At 40.4% G+C, this 18,663-nt stretch overlaps 3 protein-coding genes across 4 annotated transcripts in view; 1 reads left to right on the top strand and 2 right to left on the bottom strand.

Annotated features, from left to right (window-relative positions):
* Positions 1-3,809, top strand: part of LOC105271947 (uncharacterized) — a 7,366-nt gene extending 3,557 nt beyond the window's left edge. For both annotated transcript variants that reach the window (XM_011313780.1, XM_011313781.1), the window contains exons 6-10: positions 215-369; positions 891-1,005; positions 1,976-2,118; positions 2,443-2,560; positions 2,907-3,809. In XM_011313780.1, coding sequence (XP_011312082.1) covers positions 215-369; positions 891-1,005; positions 1,976-2,118; positions 2,443-2,560; positions 2,907-3,068 — 693 coding nt within the window. In that variant the 3' untranslated portion in view covers positions 3,069-3,809. The remainder of the gene's footprint in view (positions 1-214; positions 370-890; positions 1,006-1,975; positions 2,119-2,442; positions 2,561-2,906) is intronic.
* Positions 3,810-3,853: 44 nt separating this feature from the next.
* LOC105271956 (pancreatic triacylglycerol lipase-like) lies at positions 3,854-7,994 on the bottom strand. Its single transcript, XM_011313790.1, has 6 exons — positions 7,653-7,994; positions 6,041-6,150; positions 5,542-5,813; positions 5,256-5,324; positions 4,051-4,287; positions 3,854-3,986 (listed from the first exon to the last, which is right to left on the bottom strand). The coding sequence occupies exons 1-6, from the start codon at positions 7,992-7,994 to the stop codon at positions 3,943-3,945; spliced, it is 1,074 nt and encodes a 357-aa protein (XP_011312092.1). The 3' UTR covers positions 3,854-3,942.
* Positions 7,995-15,795: 7,801 nt separating this feature from the next.
* On the bottom strand, positions 15,796-17,960 carry LOC105271946 (uncharacterized). Its single transcript, XM_011313779.1, has 2 exons — positions 17,467-17,960; positions 15,796-16,040 (listed from the first exon to the last, which is right to left on the bottom strand). Exons 1-2 carry the CDS (start codon positions 17,897-17,899, stop codon positions 15,838-15,840), a joined length of 636 nt encoding a protein of 211 aa, XP_011312081.1. The 5' UTR covers positions 17,900-17,960; the 3' UTR covers positions 15,796-15,837.
* Positions 17,961-18,663: the final 703 nt, after the last annotated feature.

Here is an 18,663-nt window from a genome sequence, read left to right as displayed (position 1 = left end):
CCGATTTTCTGATGATAATTAATTAAAGAAATGTTAATTTATGATATTTATTTTTGATTTGAGTAGTTCCAGACAGAAAATTAATTTTTCCATTTTTTCCTTTCTGAAATTTTTTTTCGAATACTGCGCTATATTGGCGGGAATTGGATTGAAAATAATAATTAGGGAAAAATAGATGATTAATATGGTTGTTTTGTAATGTTTCCATTTTTAGCCATTGAATCCTCCTAGAACAGCAGAGAGCCTTCGTTGTCGTTACCGACATCATCTTGCTCACGACTACGCAAAATATATCGATGACCCCGAAGTATTGAGGAAGTTCGAAGCAATTGAAGAGAAATGGCACAGCAACTACAACAAACAGAAAGGGTGAGTAGTCGGTATTTTTTTTTAAGGGGAGTTACTGTGAGTTTTAAACATCATGAATTATCGACGCGAAGATTTCCATATATTTCTCTCCTGCAATGTCTACAAAAAAATCGCGCCAAAAAGAAGTGATTAGTGAAGAAATGATTTTTGTAATTTCAATTTCGTCCATTCGCTGTGTGGAATTTTCTTAGAATACCCAAATGAGAGAAACAATAGAGTGTACATTATTTTTAAAGAGTTATTACTCATGTCTTCTCATTTTTCATGTTTTTTTTGACGTGCAAAAATCTACTGTTTTTCTATTTTATTGCTATTAACATTTTTCAAAATTCACAAAAAACATAAAAAATGAGAAGATATCGGCAGTAATTATTTAAAATAAACCACTTGTTATTCAATTTGTTCAAACACGTAAGAAACACAATTCCGAGGTTTTCCATTTATTCCCCGCTTAATTACCGTCATTTAAATAAAAGAATAACTTTTTTCGATGACATCTGTCTTCTTGATTTTTTTCTTAGAATCGCCTGGACCGATGCTGAGGATCAAACTCTCATCCAATATCTTATTGATAAAGATGCCATTTCCCAAGCAAACACTACCAAAGTCTGGGTTAGATGTCTTGAAGCTTGCAAGGTATTCTCAAATTAAATAAAAACCAAATTGAATTGGATTATTCCATTAATTTTCTCATGAACTTTTAAGAGCTCCTCGCTAGTCGATGAGTCGGGTCTCAAATTATTGACTAATTATTCTGAATAATAAAAACGATTAAGAATGTGATCCATTAACTCGCTTCAATGATGTTATAAATAATAGTGATCGAACTAGTTAATAATTAACGAATATGACTGATTCGTATTTTTTGGACTTGAAGTATCAAATCATTCAGTTAATGATTTTAATTTATTCACTTTAAATTATGGATTGCTTACATCGGTAGAGGAGACCCGGGCAAAATGGAACATTCAGGCAAAATGGGACTAATCAGGGGGTTCAATGAGAGATGAGGCGAAAAAATCGATCATACACGGAAAGAAAAATACCGGAAAAATTACGGAACTTTCTCGTATTCGTGGGGTGACCTTGGTTTTCGGGAAAAAATACTGTAAGTTCCGTAAAAATTTTCGTAGCGAGCAGGAATTTTTACGAAACTTTCAGGACAATTTTACGGTACCTCCAGTACTTTTTCCCAAAAAGCAAGGTCACCCCATGAATACGCGGAAGTTCCGTAATTTTTCCGGTATTTTTCTCTCCGTGTAAGAATCAATTATTCAACATTTCAGTTTATCCAGAATTTTATTACACTTAATTTATAAAGAAAATGTTCAATTCCAATTTAATGAATTTCATGCTGAGAAACCACAAATCGGCGATTCAAATTAATATAATTAGAGGAAAAAATAAAATTCGGAAAAAACACGAGAACATTATTGCACTGTTTCCAACATTTTTTGGTGGAAAATAAAAAATTACTGGGAATGACTGAAAATTTTCCGCAGGTGTCCTATTTTGCCCCCGCGTCCCGTTTCGCCTAGCTGTCCCATTTTGATCGACCCCCCAAGTCATTAGTTATCGTATCGATTTATTTGCGTTTGTCTTTCAGCCATTGCTCCATCCAAGCAGAACAGCAACTGCGCTATTAACTCGATTCAGATATAAGCTTCAGAAGACTTACCCAAGATTTACCAATGATCCTGCCGCACTAATGAAGTTCAAGCAATTAGAAACTCGTCGAACTATTTCGAGGTAACGAATTGAAATCAGTAAATCAATGGCAAGATAAGTATATCCAATTTTTTTCATTTTTCGTCATTTTTTTTTTGAATTTTCTGTTTCGAAATTTTTTTCGGTGGATGAACTGAGAAGATGAAAATTTGAAGTAAGTGGAAAACCAAGAGTCTGTCATTTAGAATAAAGTTCTTATAAAATATATAAATTAAAAATTATCTTTGTTACAAATTTTTCGATTGACGCGTAATAATTTTTTTTCTGAATTATTATTTCATATTTTGGCATTGCTGTACTGAAATGTTTCTCAAACTCCATCATTTTTTATTATTTTTTCGGCAGTAAAAACTACTGGACAGATGAAGAAAATAAGATGTTGATACAGTTTATTATTGAAAAAAATGCTGCTTATGAAGCAAGACTTTATACATTTTGGAAAGATCATTTAGCAGAACTTCAGGTACGTGTAATATAATCGAGTATTTTGCAAATAGAAAACTTACTCACCACAAAAAAAATATATTTGGCATTAGTAAGTCTTATAGAAGTATTTACACAGTGATCGCCAGATTGACTGGTCGGAAGAGAATATTCTTGGCAAAAATAATTGTTTTTCTCAGTGTATGAAACGATTTCTGTAAGAGAGTTACGACTTTGTAATCTCGCGCCACTCTAGGCGGACCAATAAGGAATCGTGGCTTCATGATTTCGAGATTTTCGAGATAATCGATTGTGTCAGGGGTGTCCCTTTTAGAATAGGAAAACTAGCTTCATCATACAATTTTGTTTTTTTTTTTCAATTTTAGTCAACTTATTGCATAAACAGGACAGCAAACGCTTTACGTTATCAGTATTATAAGGAACTTCGTTACAATTACGAAAAATATACCGATGATCCAGAGGCACGTCGCCAGTTCAAGGAGGTCTTATCGCGAATCCGGCCGAATACATCCACCACGAATGATTAAAATTAGTCAAATGTCAATAGCAGTGGAATACTCTAGTTATCTCTACTTGCCAAAATACGCAATCACCTTGACGATAAATAATTCTTTAAAGAAAACTCAAGAGATGCTTCCAGAGTTTGAGAACTTATAAAACGGTAGATGTTGTTTTGACATTATTCATTCAACAAATTGACAAATAGTCATGGTATATATGATATGATAATCAGTGAATTGCAGAAAAATCCTGAAATCAAAAATCTTGACCAGGAGGGACTGAAAAAATCTGAGAGATCTCTTATGTCCAAAAAGTATCAAAAGGTTCAAAAGAAATTACTAAACTGAATAACCACTTTGTTTAAATATATCCTGAAATTAATTGTTTTTTTTTAGAACACCTACATCTGACTTTAACTCAGAATTCATAATATTTTCACTCCAGAAATTCGTTTAATACAATTTTTTTATTTACTCATGACAGATTATAGAATTATTGTGCAATTTTCAGTTCGTGAAGAAAATCGATCAAGTGAATAGATGAATTATTAAATCATTATCCTATGTTTCCCAATCAATAATGTCACTAAATTATTACCAATATTTACACAGTCTTATTTTGGGATATCAGATAAGACAGGGATGAGAAGTTCATGCAATGATTCTCATTTCACATCTATATGATTTAAAGCATTCATAAGTAAATGAAAGAGTTGATGAAAAAATTTACGACTAGTGGAGTTTATTTATAATATTTATACGATTGGAATAGAGTTTAAGTTGAATAATTGAAAATAATGGATTAGTTTCACCAGAATGTAATTTAATTAAATTGAAAACATGAGTATATTCGTGGAAAGAGGATACACTTCATTTCTATCCCACCCATCCAAAAGAAGATTCACATGATTAATTTAATGGCCACGAGATCTAGTAGTCCAGGATCTATAAAAAATAGAAAATAATATTTTACTCTAAAACGTTTTTAGGCTTCAGAATGAATTCTTACCCACGTAAGGTGCAGCACTTGCGGTGGTGACGAAGAATATCCCTTTTCTCTCATATTTATCCGCATTAATACCCATTTCCACACACTCATTACTATTACATGCCCGGCCAAGTAATGAGATAGCTTGATTTCGGGAGAAGTTCCACTTGTGACCCCAGAATTTTTTTTTTGATTTCTGAGCTACCAGTTGCAACGACTCGATGAAGTATTGAAATGCGCGGATATGATTGCAGATTGCTAAAGGCAAACAGAAAGAATTTGTCATTCTAGTTTCATTAAATACAAAGTTACGTCACCGACGTGCGGTGGCCGTGCGGTTAGAACGTAGGGGGTTGGCACATGAGATTCGTGGGTTCGATTCCCAGTCGGGGAAATGCAAGGGATTTTTTTTAGAGATAGAATTCGCTCTAACTTGCACAGGTTTCATCGTACGAGCGGTAGTCTCGAAAGAGACGACTGTACCTGGCCAAGGTTTTTTCCCATGAGGTTTTCCCTTCGGCCCTCGGCGTAATTGCGGTACAGGGAGAACTGGGGATGGGAAATGTAAAAGCCCGAAAGGGTATACATGTGTGGACAAGTTTAGTTACAAAATTATGTCTCGATAATGTTAAGTTGGATAAAAAAAATAGGGAATACAGGGGTTACTTGAGATAGGGAAAGCCTGCTCAGCACATCCTTCATTAACCGTTCAATATTTTCTCGATTTTTTTCCTTTCAAATGGAGCCATTGTAATCGTTGAAATTTCAATTTTTTATTTTCTACTCTCGGAATTAGAATGTAATTACCGTAGCTAGGGTGGAATCGGCCCAAAGAAAATGCGGGGCAAAATGAATGATTTTGAATATTCCGCTCTTGACCAGAAATCGAGAAATTAATTATGAATGATTATTACAGTATTTTTCATTTCAAGGCCGCCGTTGGGCAACCCATTTCTTAAAAATTGACCCCCCTCCATCGCTCTTCCAACTGCAAAATATCCGTCGCCGAAATATCTTGGAAATCTCAAATCAGCTCACTCTACTATATTCTAAAATGAATCTAAAATAAAAATTTGCGCAATGTTCGATGATTTTAGGGGTGCTCTACTGTGCCCCGGCCTCAACATTAATCATTAATTATACGGTATCTTGACATTTTTTCATATTCCATTCAATCATTTAAGAGATGATAATTTTCAGAATAAATACATTGATAGAAATATTACCAGGGAAAATCCCACTGTAGAAACATCCTGGTTGTCGTTGTCCTCCGTTTGGGTAGAAATCCATATGACCTAGCGAAAGGACAAATGAAACGGCCAATTAAAGTGATCAATTAATTCTGTAAATTTGGTCTATCCTCGAATAAGTTTGCAGATGAGTCCTATGGGAACACAAAGATACATCGTCCGACGCATCTTTGACAACTTAATCTGGGTGAATCTATAAAAGGTGATTCACCAAAATTAAGTTGGCTGAGAGTAGGATTGGCTAACTTCATTACTATATTACCTATTGCATTCATGAGACCCAGTGTGCCTCCATTAGAATGAACGACATCAACAAATGGCGCATCATTTTTGTTCAATGCCAGACCCGTGCTTGCAAAACACGGTTCTGCTGGATCCAAACCAGTTATCCTTGCCACCCTCCATTTGCTCTTCAATGATATCAGTTGCCTGCCAGTCATTCCAGATACATGTGCACCTAGGCTGTGTCCTATCATGTGAATGTTGCCCCATGTTTGGGCTTGGGGATAAGTTTCTACAACTCTCATGATGAATCTGAGACATAATAGCACACGCAAGAAGAAATTTAGTCCGGATGTTGAACTGAGAAATTGATACACGGTTGGAAAATGAAATTTCAAATTTCAAGTGAAAAAATATAAAAAATTTCTGGGGAATTCTCCATTGACGTGTGGGTGTGGACCATGAGCGTCTGATAATTCCTTATTGAATTGTTAGTAGATCGTAATTTAGTCGACATAATGATATGTGTTCATACAAACTTTGTTATTTCGCTGCTAGTAACTTTACATTTTGCAACAGCTTTGTAGTACTGGAAAAGAACAACATCCGAATAGCATTTCCAATCTACGACAATGATATTGACATCATCCTACGCAAAATAAAAGGAAAATTTGGGTAAGTTGGTGAAACGGTTGAATTATTGCTAAGAAATTACACTATGCTGGAGTGGGGGAAGATGAGGAGTGGGGGAAGAGGAGGAGTGGGGGAAGGTGAGGAGTGGGGAGAACGGTATAAAGAGGCAATCCTTAGCAGCAAAGACCATTCTCCTGTTTCCTCCAGTAATAGCAACATGGAATTTTTCGGAAAGCTGATGCGCCTTCTTGGTGTTGGCAAACCTGATTTTGATCCAGTTGTAAATCTGCCAGTGGAAATAACCCAGAATATTTTCAGGATGTTAGATCCCCGCTCGCTCCTAAATGTGGCTCGAGTATCCCGAAGATGGCGTGACGTATGTCGCAGTGATCCTCAATTGAGAGTCATTGGCAGGCGTCACATCAGAAGGGAGAAAATGCTTGTTTATGACCTAATTAATAAAGTGCGGGCTAAGTCGTCCAAGAACTTAATCCAAACTGCGCCAGTTCCCTCTATATCGCTGCGGCCTAATATCGCGGTTGATCCTGTTATTTTTACTTTTGGTCCTTCTGGTGTTCCTGCGGGACGACTAAATGCCCATCGCGCTAAACGACGCGCCCGTCCCTCATCAATGATGGCGAAGAGTATGCTTAAGTTTCGGTAATTATAATATGATTAAATAATGATGTTTAAATAATTATAATGATAGATAGTGAGATAAGAATTGCGGGCCCGTAATTTAAGTAAAGAATTCACTGTACATTGATATTGAGAATAGGTTAAAAATTTTATAGACGCAATTTTAATAAATGGATTTTTTTTAATACACAAAACTCTTTAATACTTTATTTAGCATGATAGCAACGTCCAGTATAATATTACATATATATACTGGCTGAGTTGACAATGAACCGCCGTTCAAAGAATCCCTTGAGATGAAAACAATCTATGACAATTTAATTGCCCAAATCAGTGGTCTTCAATGGGTTGGGAAACCCATTAAAAGGTAGAGACCGATAAAGGCTTGATTAGGCAAAGACGTCTCCCTTTATTTTTCGCATTGATCAAAATTCCAGAAAATACAGGCAAATTTAAACACGAAAGTTACTCAAATCTATCACAGAAAAACTGAAAAGTTACATTATTTTTCCACCATCTTTCATACGGGGTGATTTTTAATGATATTATAATAACGAAATACTTAATAATGATAACAGATAAGTAAACATAATATCATTATCTTTAATGCATATTGAGTGAAGTGTTTCCCTATGAGAATATCATGTAACGGATTGGGACAGATATCTTACGGATCGTGCGTTGGCAGTCAAATAAAAATGAAATATCTGTCATTTGAAATTCAAGTAGTCAGAACGCTAATCGTTCTTTTATGCAATGTCAGAGAATTCTACTCAACTTCGCTGGCATTTCGATAATTTGCCGAATATCACAATCAACGGAACTCTGTCTCCACAGATTTTTTTTTCTTCACAATACAAAGAATAATATATAACATACCAGTTCAAGATATGCATCGATCATATCTTTAATCCACCACTTATCTCCATGCTGCTTGAATCCATGAACAATGAAGACTGTTTTCCTCTCAGGTTTGAAACCAGTGGACATGCCTTTGCCATTCCATTCAAATTTGTTCCTCATTTCTCGGGAGTACAAATCAAATGACACAACTTTGCCCACTGAAGGTGCAGATGTCTCTTCAGAGAGCCATTGCAAAAATCCGCTGAATGGATTATCTTCAATTACGCATTTACCGTCATCGTTTTGCGGTTCAACTTTGCAATCAGCTATCACCGCTAGGGCAATCCCGAGCGCGATGATCATCAGAAATTTAACCATTTCAGAATAATTATTACGAAACTATGATAACTATGTAGTAGGGATCATGATTTTATAAGAACTTTGAGACCCCTCCAATAATTTTTTGGTGAAATAAAAGAAGGGATAATGCAAATATAGAGTATTCTTCCAATATCTACTAAAAGCTCGATATTTTAGTCTTTGTCTCATGATATTGACTACACTAGTTGACAATGGAGTAGTGAACAAATATGTAATCAGTTGATTCTCATTATCTCGGCGCCAATTTTAAGTGAAAAATTTTAAGTTGTGAACACATTGCTACTTTAATATTCAGAGGATGGAGAAATTTGACTGTTATGCGTAACAGAAACAATTGTTGATTAAGTTTCTCAGAAGCGGGCGCATCTTACCGAATATCAGATTTTTTTGAACTGTTCTTTTCATGTTATTTCACTTCTATCGTTTGAAATTTCGAATTACTTATATCTCTGAATGGAGATAATAATGATATTAGTGAAATCCAAATTACTTCTGAGCTGAGAAGACCCAGACGCCAAAAAATTGTTGTTGCTCATCTCTTTTATTGGACCGGCGTATATGGCGCGCTCTGCGCGCCTAATCTCACATGTGTGGGGTGTTATCATTTGGCATCTAAAATCTGTAAAAAAATTGCCCATAATTTTTTTTTTCTTCAATTAAATTCAATTCGTAAATCGAGGAGATATTCAATGAAATTTGAAAATTCAAAATTTTCAAAAAAGGATCAGGGGAGCATGAGAATCACGGAGGTATTCACTGAAATTTGAAAATTCGAAATTTTTGAAAAAGTATCAAGGGAGCATGAAAATTGAGAAGGTATTCACTGAAATTTGAAAATTCAAAATTTTCAAAAAATATCAGGGGAGCATTAGAATGGAGGAAGTATTCACTGAAATGTGAAAATTCGAAATTTTCAAAAAAGTATCAGGGAAGCATGAGAATCGAGGAGCTATTCCCTGAAATTTGAAAATTCGAAATTTTCAAAAAAGTATAAGGGGTGCATGAGAATCAAGGAGGTATTCACTGAAATTTGAAAATTCGAAATTTTTGAAAAAGTATCAGGGGAGCATGAAAATCGAGGAGGTATTCACTGAAATTTGAAAATGCAAAATTTTTATAAAACTATCAGGGGAGCATGAAAATCGAGGAGGTATTCACCGAAATTAAAAAATTCAAAATTTTGAAAAAGGATCAGGGGAGCATGAAAATCGAAAAGGTATTCACAGAAATTTGAAAATTCGAAATTTTCGGAAAAGTATCAGGAGAACATGAAAATCGAGGAGGTATCCACTGAAATGTTTGCCCTGCTCAGAACTCATGAGTTTACTAGAAAATTTTTACGATGGAACATATCCATCTAGCCCTAATGAAAAAAATTCTATTTTCATCTCTCAATTAAATTCAATCGTTTTTTGGACTAATATCAATATAAATACAATATTTGTCTTTCCTACACAGCCCCGAACGAATTCATTCAAGAAAGCTGCATCTATCACGTCTGTATCGATGGTAGATAATATCGCGGGTGTCCCAGTTATTTTTACTTCCGGCCCTTTTGGCGTTTGTACGGGACGACCAAAGGCCCAAAACCCTAGGGGACATGTCCGTCCCTTGTCACAGACAGGGATGGCGAAAAGTATGCTTAAGTTTAGATAAATATTAGTAGCATAGAAGGGAGGGAAGATGGCCGCCATAGAAAGTGGACACGCGGTTTGATCGCTCTGGGGTGTTTTGCGATTTATTGTGTTTTATCGGCAATTAGTGTGAATAACTCAGGTGGGAAATTTACCGGGAAGACCGAGGAAGAAGTGGAGGTAATAGATCTAGCTGGGGAAGCGTTTATTACGGAGACTTTTGACGCTGACAGCGCGCGGTTCGCGCAGAGAGGTTATAATGGAGGTAAGAGGAGAGTGCCCGGGAAGAGGGAGAGGGGGGGGCAATACCAAGCGAGAAACCCAGGAGGACGTTAGGGCGAGCGAGCATAGCCTGATAGCAGGTGACGTCGAGGGGAAAGAGGAACCTCAACAGTTCGACGGAGATGAGGCTCAACATGGAACAGAAACTGGGCAGCAGGGGAAGATAAAGAGAGGGAGGGGGAGGCCCAAGAAGGAGGAAATGATGGCCAAGAAGGAGACGAAAAAAATTAACGACTACTTCGAAAAGAACTCAGAGGCAAGGTGGTTTGCCCCGAGCACAAAAATCACCCATACCCCCCCGAGGAGCCGGAGAAGCCTCAGTACACCGAGAGAAGACGGGGGCACACGACGGGGTCGGCTAGAGGAGGAGTTGGAGGCCGATAACTCGACGCAACCTCCGAGATCAAGCAGTGCTGACCGTCGGCCTGAGCGAAAAGAGGCAGGCAACAACAACCACCTGGAAATGGAGGTGTCAAGGACGAAGGGAAGCAAGGCGGGGGTCCCAGAAGGGGGGAAGTGGCAGTCGCAACCCGCAGTGTCACGAACGAGGAGCAGTGAATTAATCGAGAGGATGTCTCCGGGAGGGGGACATGTCTGTATCCACTGTGGGAAAGGGGGCGAGTCTCGCAGAGAAGTAGAGAACCAAGAGCTGAGCAAAAGACTGGAAGGTATCGAGGGAATGCTGAGGAAGCTGATGGCTAGAGAGGAGGCTCAGCCTGCCCCCAGGAGGCCAAGTGGAATCGATACAGGGCTACATGAGGTTCTCAACAATATTCTAAGCGGAGTAGAGAAAGTCTGTGAATCAGTGGAGACTGTGGGGAAATGGGTGGACCTCGGCTTCGACGAAATGAGGAGGACACTGGAGCTATCACTGGTCAGAGGATGGAGACAGGCGGAGGGTGCTCTAAATGCTCAGCCCGTGTTGAGCACCAACAGAGAGGAGGCCCCCTCAGCTGACTACAGTAGGGTTGGGGTCGAGGGAGTGAGGAGCCCAGTGAAAACGGACGGCAACGGGAACTTCGTTGGAGGCCAAGAGACCCAGTCTAGGGCCGTGAAAATCTCCTCTCAGGAGAGGGCCACGCAGGAGGGCGATGAGCCGGGACAAGAGGAAAGCAAGGACCCCGTTGGGAGGATGGTTACGGGTTACGGGGCACCGGAGAAATTGAGCAAGGGAGTTCTGAGGTTCGAGTACAGAGAAAGAAGGAGGAGGGAGAATAATGTGATCGTGACAGGCCTGAATTCATTACCAGGCACGGAAGCAGTGGATTTCGTGACTGCGGTCAGGGATAGGGCTGGTTTAAACATCAAAGTGCTGGCAGCGCAGACCCTGGCCACCGGGGACCAACTATTCGCACTGGCTGTTCATGCTCAGAAGAGCGCACTGATGAGGAGGTGGCGCCTGCGGGAGCTGCAGGAAGTGGGAATCACGGTGAAGGACGACCTAACGCCAAGGCAGATGGAGGTGGTCAGCCACCTCGAAGTGCTGGCAGAGCGAGCGAAGGGGCAAAGCATACCGGCGAGAGTCCTGGGTTTCCAGCAGAGTATCTGGCTAGACAACGTCAGGTACAGATGGAGCGAGGAACTGGGAGAGCTGGACAGCAGAGAGGACCAAACCAAGGGAAGGAAGGTGAACGCCGAGGAGAGGGGCTGTGAGGGTAATAACATCGGGGACAATCAATGACTGGCGGGGGGGGATAAGGGGCACTCGTACATCAGAGCCACATGCTGGAATGTTGCAGGGCTCAAGGGGGACAAATTGAAGAGGGTATGGAAGGATATCGCTTCCTACGACATAATAGTATTATTAGAAACCCATGTAATCAATTCCAAGCAGGAGGGTCTGATGAGGAGGTTGAAAAGCATTACAAATGACTTTGAATGGATGCATGAGAGGGCCATTAAAAGAAATAAAAAAGGGAGGGGCAAGGGAGGAATTTTGGTGGGGGTCAGGAGCACATTGGGGGGACATATTAAAGTCAAGACCTGGAGTAACGGAGCTGTCGTATCAGGGGTTAACTTGTGGGGGGGAGGTAGGAAATGTAGATTGATCGCAGGATACAATAATGCCGGAATTGGCCAATTACTATCGGAAATAAGGGAAGAGGTGGATGACGGGAGAGAGCGGGGGGAATCCATTGTAGTTATGGGGGATTTTAATGCGAGAGTGGGCTCACTGCAGGCAGGGGACGGGCAGGAGAGCCTGGAACGTAAGTCCAGGGATGAGAAGGTACTCAGAGAGGGAAGGAAGGTCCTAGAGTTTTGTGATTCAGAGGGCTTGATCATAGCTAATGGGGCATTTAAGGGGGACTGGGACGGTGCCATCACCTGCGTATCAAATAGGGATGACGTAGAGGGATCAGTCATTGACTTAATTCTGCACGAGGGGGAGCCGGGGGTCCTAGAGAGTATTAATATCTGGCCAACAATTGACTCAGACCACATGGGTCTTGCCGTAACGCTGCGGGGCCCCAAGGGGCTGGGCCCAGATCCACCCCAGCACGTAGAAGAGGGGAAGGAGCAATCTAAACCTAGAAAAGCTCAGGTAAAGCTTGTGTGGAGGCAGGAGGCCGGAGTCCCATACCAAGACTTCCTGGAGAATAAGGGAGTGGAATCGGAGGAGGAGGAAGACATTCATACTCGCTGGGAAAAATTGAAGGGCGCAATCGTGGAGGCGGCGGAGGAAACTGGGATGACCAAGAGAGTGGGGAATGGACGTCCAAGGGATTGTCTGGAGTGGATGGGGAGGGAGTATAAAATTCAAAGGGGACTGGTCTTCAGACTGCTTAAACGGTACCTTAGCAGTTATAAGGCGAAGGACAAAGTAGAATTCCAGCGGGAAAGAAACAAAATGAAGCAAATGGCCAAAAATAAACTGAAGGAAGCGGCTGAAGCAAAGAAAAACAAAGTACAAGCAAGTAGGAGCATGGGGGAGTTCTGGAAAGCCATTGATGACTGCCGGCCACATGAAGCGAGGAAGGGGAATTCGATCACGGACGAGCGATGGGTGAGTCACATGACAAAGCTCCTGGGGGGTGTTAAGAGCGCGAGGAATGGAAATAGAAACTGGGAGGGGGGGGAGGAGAGGATCGAGGTAGAGGACATCGATAGGGACATCTCATACCTAGAGCTGTGCGGGGCCCTGAAGGCACTAAAGAATGGGAAAGCAGCGGGGGAGGATGGCATTAGTGGCGAATTTTTGAAAAACCTACCGGAGAGCTGGAAGGTTGAGTTGTGGAAAATCGTGCAGAAGGGATGGGAAGCCGGGATCTTGGTGAAGGGGTGGCAAGTAGCGCGCATCTTCCCCATCCACAAGGGGGGGGACGAAAACGAAGTAGAAAATTATAGGGGGATTTCCCTACTAAACCTGGGATATAAGCTGCTAGCCAGCATCATGGCCGGGCGACTAGGTAGCTGGCTAGAAAGAGAGGGGAAACTCAGGGAGAGCCAGGGGGGCTTCAGAAGAAGAAGGGGAACTAGGGAACAGATTTTCATTTTGAACTCGTTGATCGGAAACAGAATAAAAAACAAGGGGGGTAAGCTCTACACAGCTTTCGTCGATCTGAGAGCAGCGTTCGATACGGTTGACCGAGATCTGCTCTTAGAGAAGATGTGGAAACTGGGTATCAGGGCGCGTTTTTACGAAATGGTAAAAGCGTTCTACGGGTGCACGGAGAATGAAGTCATCACAGGGAAGGGGATAACGGGGAGATTCACAACAGGCAAGGGAGTCAGGCAGGGATGTCCTTTGAGCCCAATTCTCTTCAACCTGTTCATCGATGACATTGATGAAAGATGGGAGAGGAGAAATGAGGGTGGGTCCGTCATAGGGAAAACAAAAGTCTATTGCCTGAAATACGCAGACGATATCGCAGTTGTGGCCGAGGACGCGAGGGGGTTGCAAAACATGTTAGTTACGGCCGAGCGATACTTCACAAAAAATAAACTCGAAATCAACGTAAACAAAACCAAAATCATGGTCTTCAGGGGTGGGGGGCGAAGGAAAAAGGGGGAGCTCTGGATAATTGGTGGGAAACCAGTGGAGGTGGTGAACAATTTTAAATACCTTGGATACTGGTTCACATCCAGAAACTCAAGGGAGGGGCACATCCGAAAAATGGCCGGCAAAGGAATCAAAGCGACCAATGCAGCATGGGGCATCGCGGCAAGGGCAGGGCTACACACCCTTAACAATAGGCTATATATCCTGAACACCCTGGGAAAGGCAGGGGCAATGTATGGAACGGAGATCTGGGGACTGAAGAAAAGGCCAGCAATGGAACGAATACAAGGAAGGGTTATAAAAATGGGGATGGGGGTGGCTAGAATAACACCAGATTACCTGTGGAGAGCCGAGAGCGGGAGAGAAAGCGTTATCTTTGAGACCAGAAGGCGAGCGCTCCAATTCTTGGGAGAGGTGAGCAGACTGGAGAAGGACAGATTGGTTCAAATCTGCCTGAGGGAGGAACTGAGGGCGCTAAAGAACCGACACCCCTCGACTTGGGGCAAAGAGCTGGAGGAAGCGCTGGAGGACTGGGAAGTCAACGAATTTACGGAGATCCTAAGCAAGGGGGAACTCGAGAGGAAAGAGTTTAGGGAAAAGACAGAGGAGTACCTAAACAGAGGGAGAGAAAAGACTAGAAGGGAAGACTGGGAGAGGATCAACCATTCTAGGTTCAATCCAATGTACAAGCACTTGAAGGGGAGGGATGATAACGCCTGCTACTGGGAAATGAGGGAGGTCTCATGGGGGGATAAAGTGATGTGGGCGCGACTGCGTTGTGGTAATGTGGGAAAAGCCGGAAACAAGGGCTACGATGACGTATCCTGCAGGATGTGTGCGGGAGCCTCGGAGGACCTTGACCATATCCTGGCCTGTGATGGTATCAAAGGGGGGGCCGTGAAGGAAGCATGGGATAACTGGAAGAAGCTAGGAAGGGGGGAGTCAATTGCGGAGCTACTGGGGGGAAGGCCAATCTCAGAACTTTGCAAATTCTATAGGGAATGGGAGAAATTACTGAGGGTAAGGGAGGGGGAGCAGGCAGGAACACATGGTGCTACCCTATGACAACCCCCTGGGTCGTATTTTCACATTGTGTCTATTTTCGACTAGACTGAGGCTTTTGTTCACAGCTAGTCCCATCTAGGATTGAAGGAGTGGAAGCCGAAGGGAAACTGAGAGCTGTAACGAATATTTCACGGCCGAGGAGTACTTTCTTTTAACCGTCTCGATGGCGTGGGTGATGGCACGCGGGTCCCCGGTTATTATTATCCTTTTTCTTTTTCTTTTGTCCTAAGGTACAACGAATAGGACACTCCAAGCCCTCTGATCTCCAGCGAAAAAAGGCCAAAGACGGAGGCAATTAACTAAATAAGTACTAGGCTAAGCTTAAGTTAACGCATAATGCAATGCTATTATTAATATAAGAGCCCTTATGGCGGTTATGTTTTTTTTGTGATGGAAACAGTTTGTAACTAGTTGTAACATGGATGTACTGAATAAGCTTTAAGACAGGGTTTTAGCAGCTAAGGGAAGGGAACAAAAAAAAAAAAAAATGTAAAGACCCGAAAGGGTATACATATGGAAATATATTATTATTAGTAGCATAGAAGTAGTGGTAATAGCAGTAACGTAGATTCATATCAATAGATTGGCAAGTTAAGAATTGCGGGCCCGTTATACTCATCATTAAAATATCTGCGGTGACTACTGAAATAAATGTAAAATTTTGTAAATCAAATTTTAATGAATAAATTCTTTTTAATACGAAAAAAAGTCTTTCAACAATTAATTTACCATACTGAAAACGTGGGGAGCGGAAGATTTGAAAAAAGTAAAAGCATTCGATGTATTGTTTTTAACATTGCAAATTTTTATTTCCATTATTTCTTATAATAAATCTCAGATTTCGAAACAGATGGTCTCATCAATTACTACCTTCCTCACATTCATCTATAGTTTTTTCATCACTGATATTCCATTGAGAAACAATCTCCTTTAGGGGCTGTAAAGCCTCCACATCGTTATAAACATTCCGCAATTCTTCATTGCAAAGTCTTTCGATTTGATTCAGCTTTGTGTAATAATCATTATCCAATATATTCCGACGCGGTGTATGGGAACTATTTCCTGTAGGTGATAACAGAAAAATTTATAAATTTACCTAATCAAGTGGCTACACTAAAAAAAAAAATTTCTTTAGCCAAGAATATTTACTAACCACAAGAAAATATATTTGGCATTAGTAAGTCTTATGGGAGTATTTACACAGTGATCCCCAGATTTACTAGTAGGAAGAAAATATTCTTGGAAAAAATAATTTTTTTTCTCAGTGTATGTAACATCGAGGGGTGCAGTTTTCAATCCAATTATTTTTAGGATAAACCCTTTATTTCTCGAATATGAATTATTGATAGTCTAGGTTTTTCAAAATATTCGTTTTACCCTAATAATAATGGGATTCGAAATTCCACTCCTATAGTAATATTACCGTCACTTAAGAATAGTTACAATGGAAACTATATAATTTTATATTTAAGCAGGCTAGAGGGCAGGCGGTGGTGGAGCCATTGAAGGAGATAAAGCAGCAAGCGGGACTGGAGGGGAAGGCTCGTTAGAAAGCTAGAGGGATCCACGACGAAGAAGTTTTGCAAGAGGCTCAGAAGATTGGAAAGAAAGCTGAGAACTGGAGGAAGAAAGGAACGATGAGACAGGAAAGATTGACCAAAGAAGCGCCAAAAGAAGGCACGGAATGAAAGGAATCACGGAAAGTGCAAAATAGAAGCAAAGCACCGACGGTAGTATACTGAAGTCAGCATAAGTTTTAACATTGATTTTAGGAGTGGGGGACATGGTTACAAGTGGTAACTACGTGGAGTGGGGGTACCCAGAGAAGTAAAAACTTATGCTGACTTTAGTATAGCCGTGCGGTTAGAGTGCTAGACTAGCATGCCAAAGATCCGGGTTCGATCCCGGGCACCGACGGTCAAAATTCAAAATTCAAAATTTATAGCGCTCTAATCTCACAGTTTCACTGTTGAGCGGTAGTCCTGTCAAAAAGACGACTGTACCAGGGCAGGTTTTTCCCCTCGAATGAGGTTTTTCCCTCCCTTCGGCAAATGGGGTACAGGGGGTTGGGGGGTGGGAAGGGAACAAATCGTAAAGACCAGAAAGGGTATACGAAAGGAAAAAAGTTTTTTAGAAGCAAAGCTTAATAAGAGAGAATAGGAAAATAAGGACAATCTACGCTTTGATAATAAGTTATGTGTTAGGTTGAGAGGAGAGTGTAGAAAATATTTGAAAAAATGTAGTAGAGGGGTAGATTAAGGGATGTGAGGATGTAAAACAAGAAAAAACCATTTGTAACAGCAAAGCAATCAAAATGATAATTATTATTATTAATTATATTTTAGCTGTTCATATGCACAATGCAATCAATCAAGACTATATCCTGTTAAAAGATTAATCTGGACCGTTTTACAACGAATTAACTTCTTACAGAGAAAATGGCGGAATGGACATGAAATAAATCATTTTTTAATATTTCCAGTCTCACCTTTAGCTGATTCAATAACATAAGCTTCTGAAGCTAGACGGGCTGCCGTAGTTACCTCTTCTAGTGCACGAAATTTTAATCTTTCATGAATGAGATTATATTCCTCACATTCTCGCTTCCACAGTCGATGCTCCTCACTTATAGACTCCCGTAAATCTATTATTGTGTCTTTCAAAGAAGAAACTCGCTTCATAAGCATTTCTACCTTCTGGCAATCAATTGAATGAGTAATCGCATTCTCCAAATTCTCAGATCTGGATGATTGTTCAAGCTCATTATGATCATTATGTTCAATGTCACTATAGGTATCATCAAAAAACTCTTCGACGTCGTCGTCAGAGACTTCAGAGAAGCTGACGGTCGAATCGGCAGGACAATATACCTCCCAAGAGGAAGAATCAGTATTCGGTAATTCGTCTAGATGGGAATCCATTTAAAATTCTATTTCTACGAATACTTTGGTGGTATTTATGAGACAATTATTTGGTTACCAATCGGGCAAATTTTTCATGAAATAATTGACAGTCGATTATCTCGAATGTCAAGTCAATGTAATTAAAATTGTATTTTTTCTGTGAGGCTAGAAAATATTGTAGGAGACTACAGAATTATTACACAATTTTTATTATCAGAAAAAAATAATGAGTCTATTTTGCTTCAAACTTCCACATCCTAGAATCGATAATCCAATTGTTATAAAATGTACCTGAGGAGTGTAAGAATCGAAAAGAAAAGGAAAGAAATGGTGTTGAATTTTTATGATTGGGTTTTGATGTTAATGTCGGTGGATCGTCGTGGGCCAGGCGTGCGGTAAAATTGAGACCGAAAATTCATTCCTCCGCTCCTAATGGAAATCAATAAATAAAACTATTGTTATTAATGGAGAGTTACATTCCCGACCGATCGGCATTAATTTCATTCATTTATCTCAATCAACAGCAGAGAATAAATTAAATTAATTATGAAATACGAGCAACTCGTCCGCAGATACGCCTTAGACGCCTAGGAGTTAGAAATTAATTCCTCCGCTCCTAATAGAAATAAAAAAATGAAATCAGTTTCATTGATTGAGAATTAAATTCCTGGCCCCTACTTATTCCGAAGTTATTAATAATGCTAATGATCCCTATTGTTCTTATTTCAGTAATTGCCGCCAAAATATTTTCCCTTACCATCACAACCAGCAAATTCAATTAA

This window comes from Fopius arisanus, unplaced genomic scaffold (assembly GCF_000806365.1).
Source record: "Fopius arisanus strain USDA-PBARC FA_bdor unplaced genomic scaffold, ASM80636v1 scaffold00129, whole genome shotgun sequence".
In the NCBI taxonomy this organism is placed as follows: Eukaryota; Metazoa; Arthropoda; class Insecta; order Hymenoptera; family Braconidae; genus Fopius; species Fopius arisanus.
The sequence above is the reverse complement of the archived record's forward strand: the minus strand, read 5'-3'. Positions and strand labels throughout refer to the sequence as shown.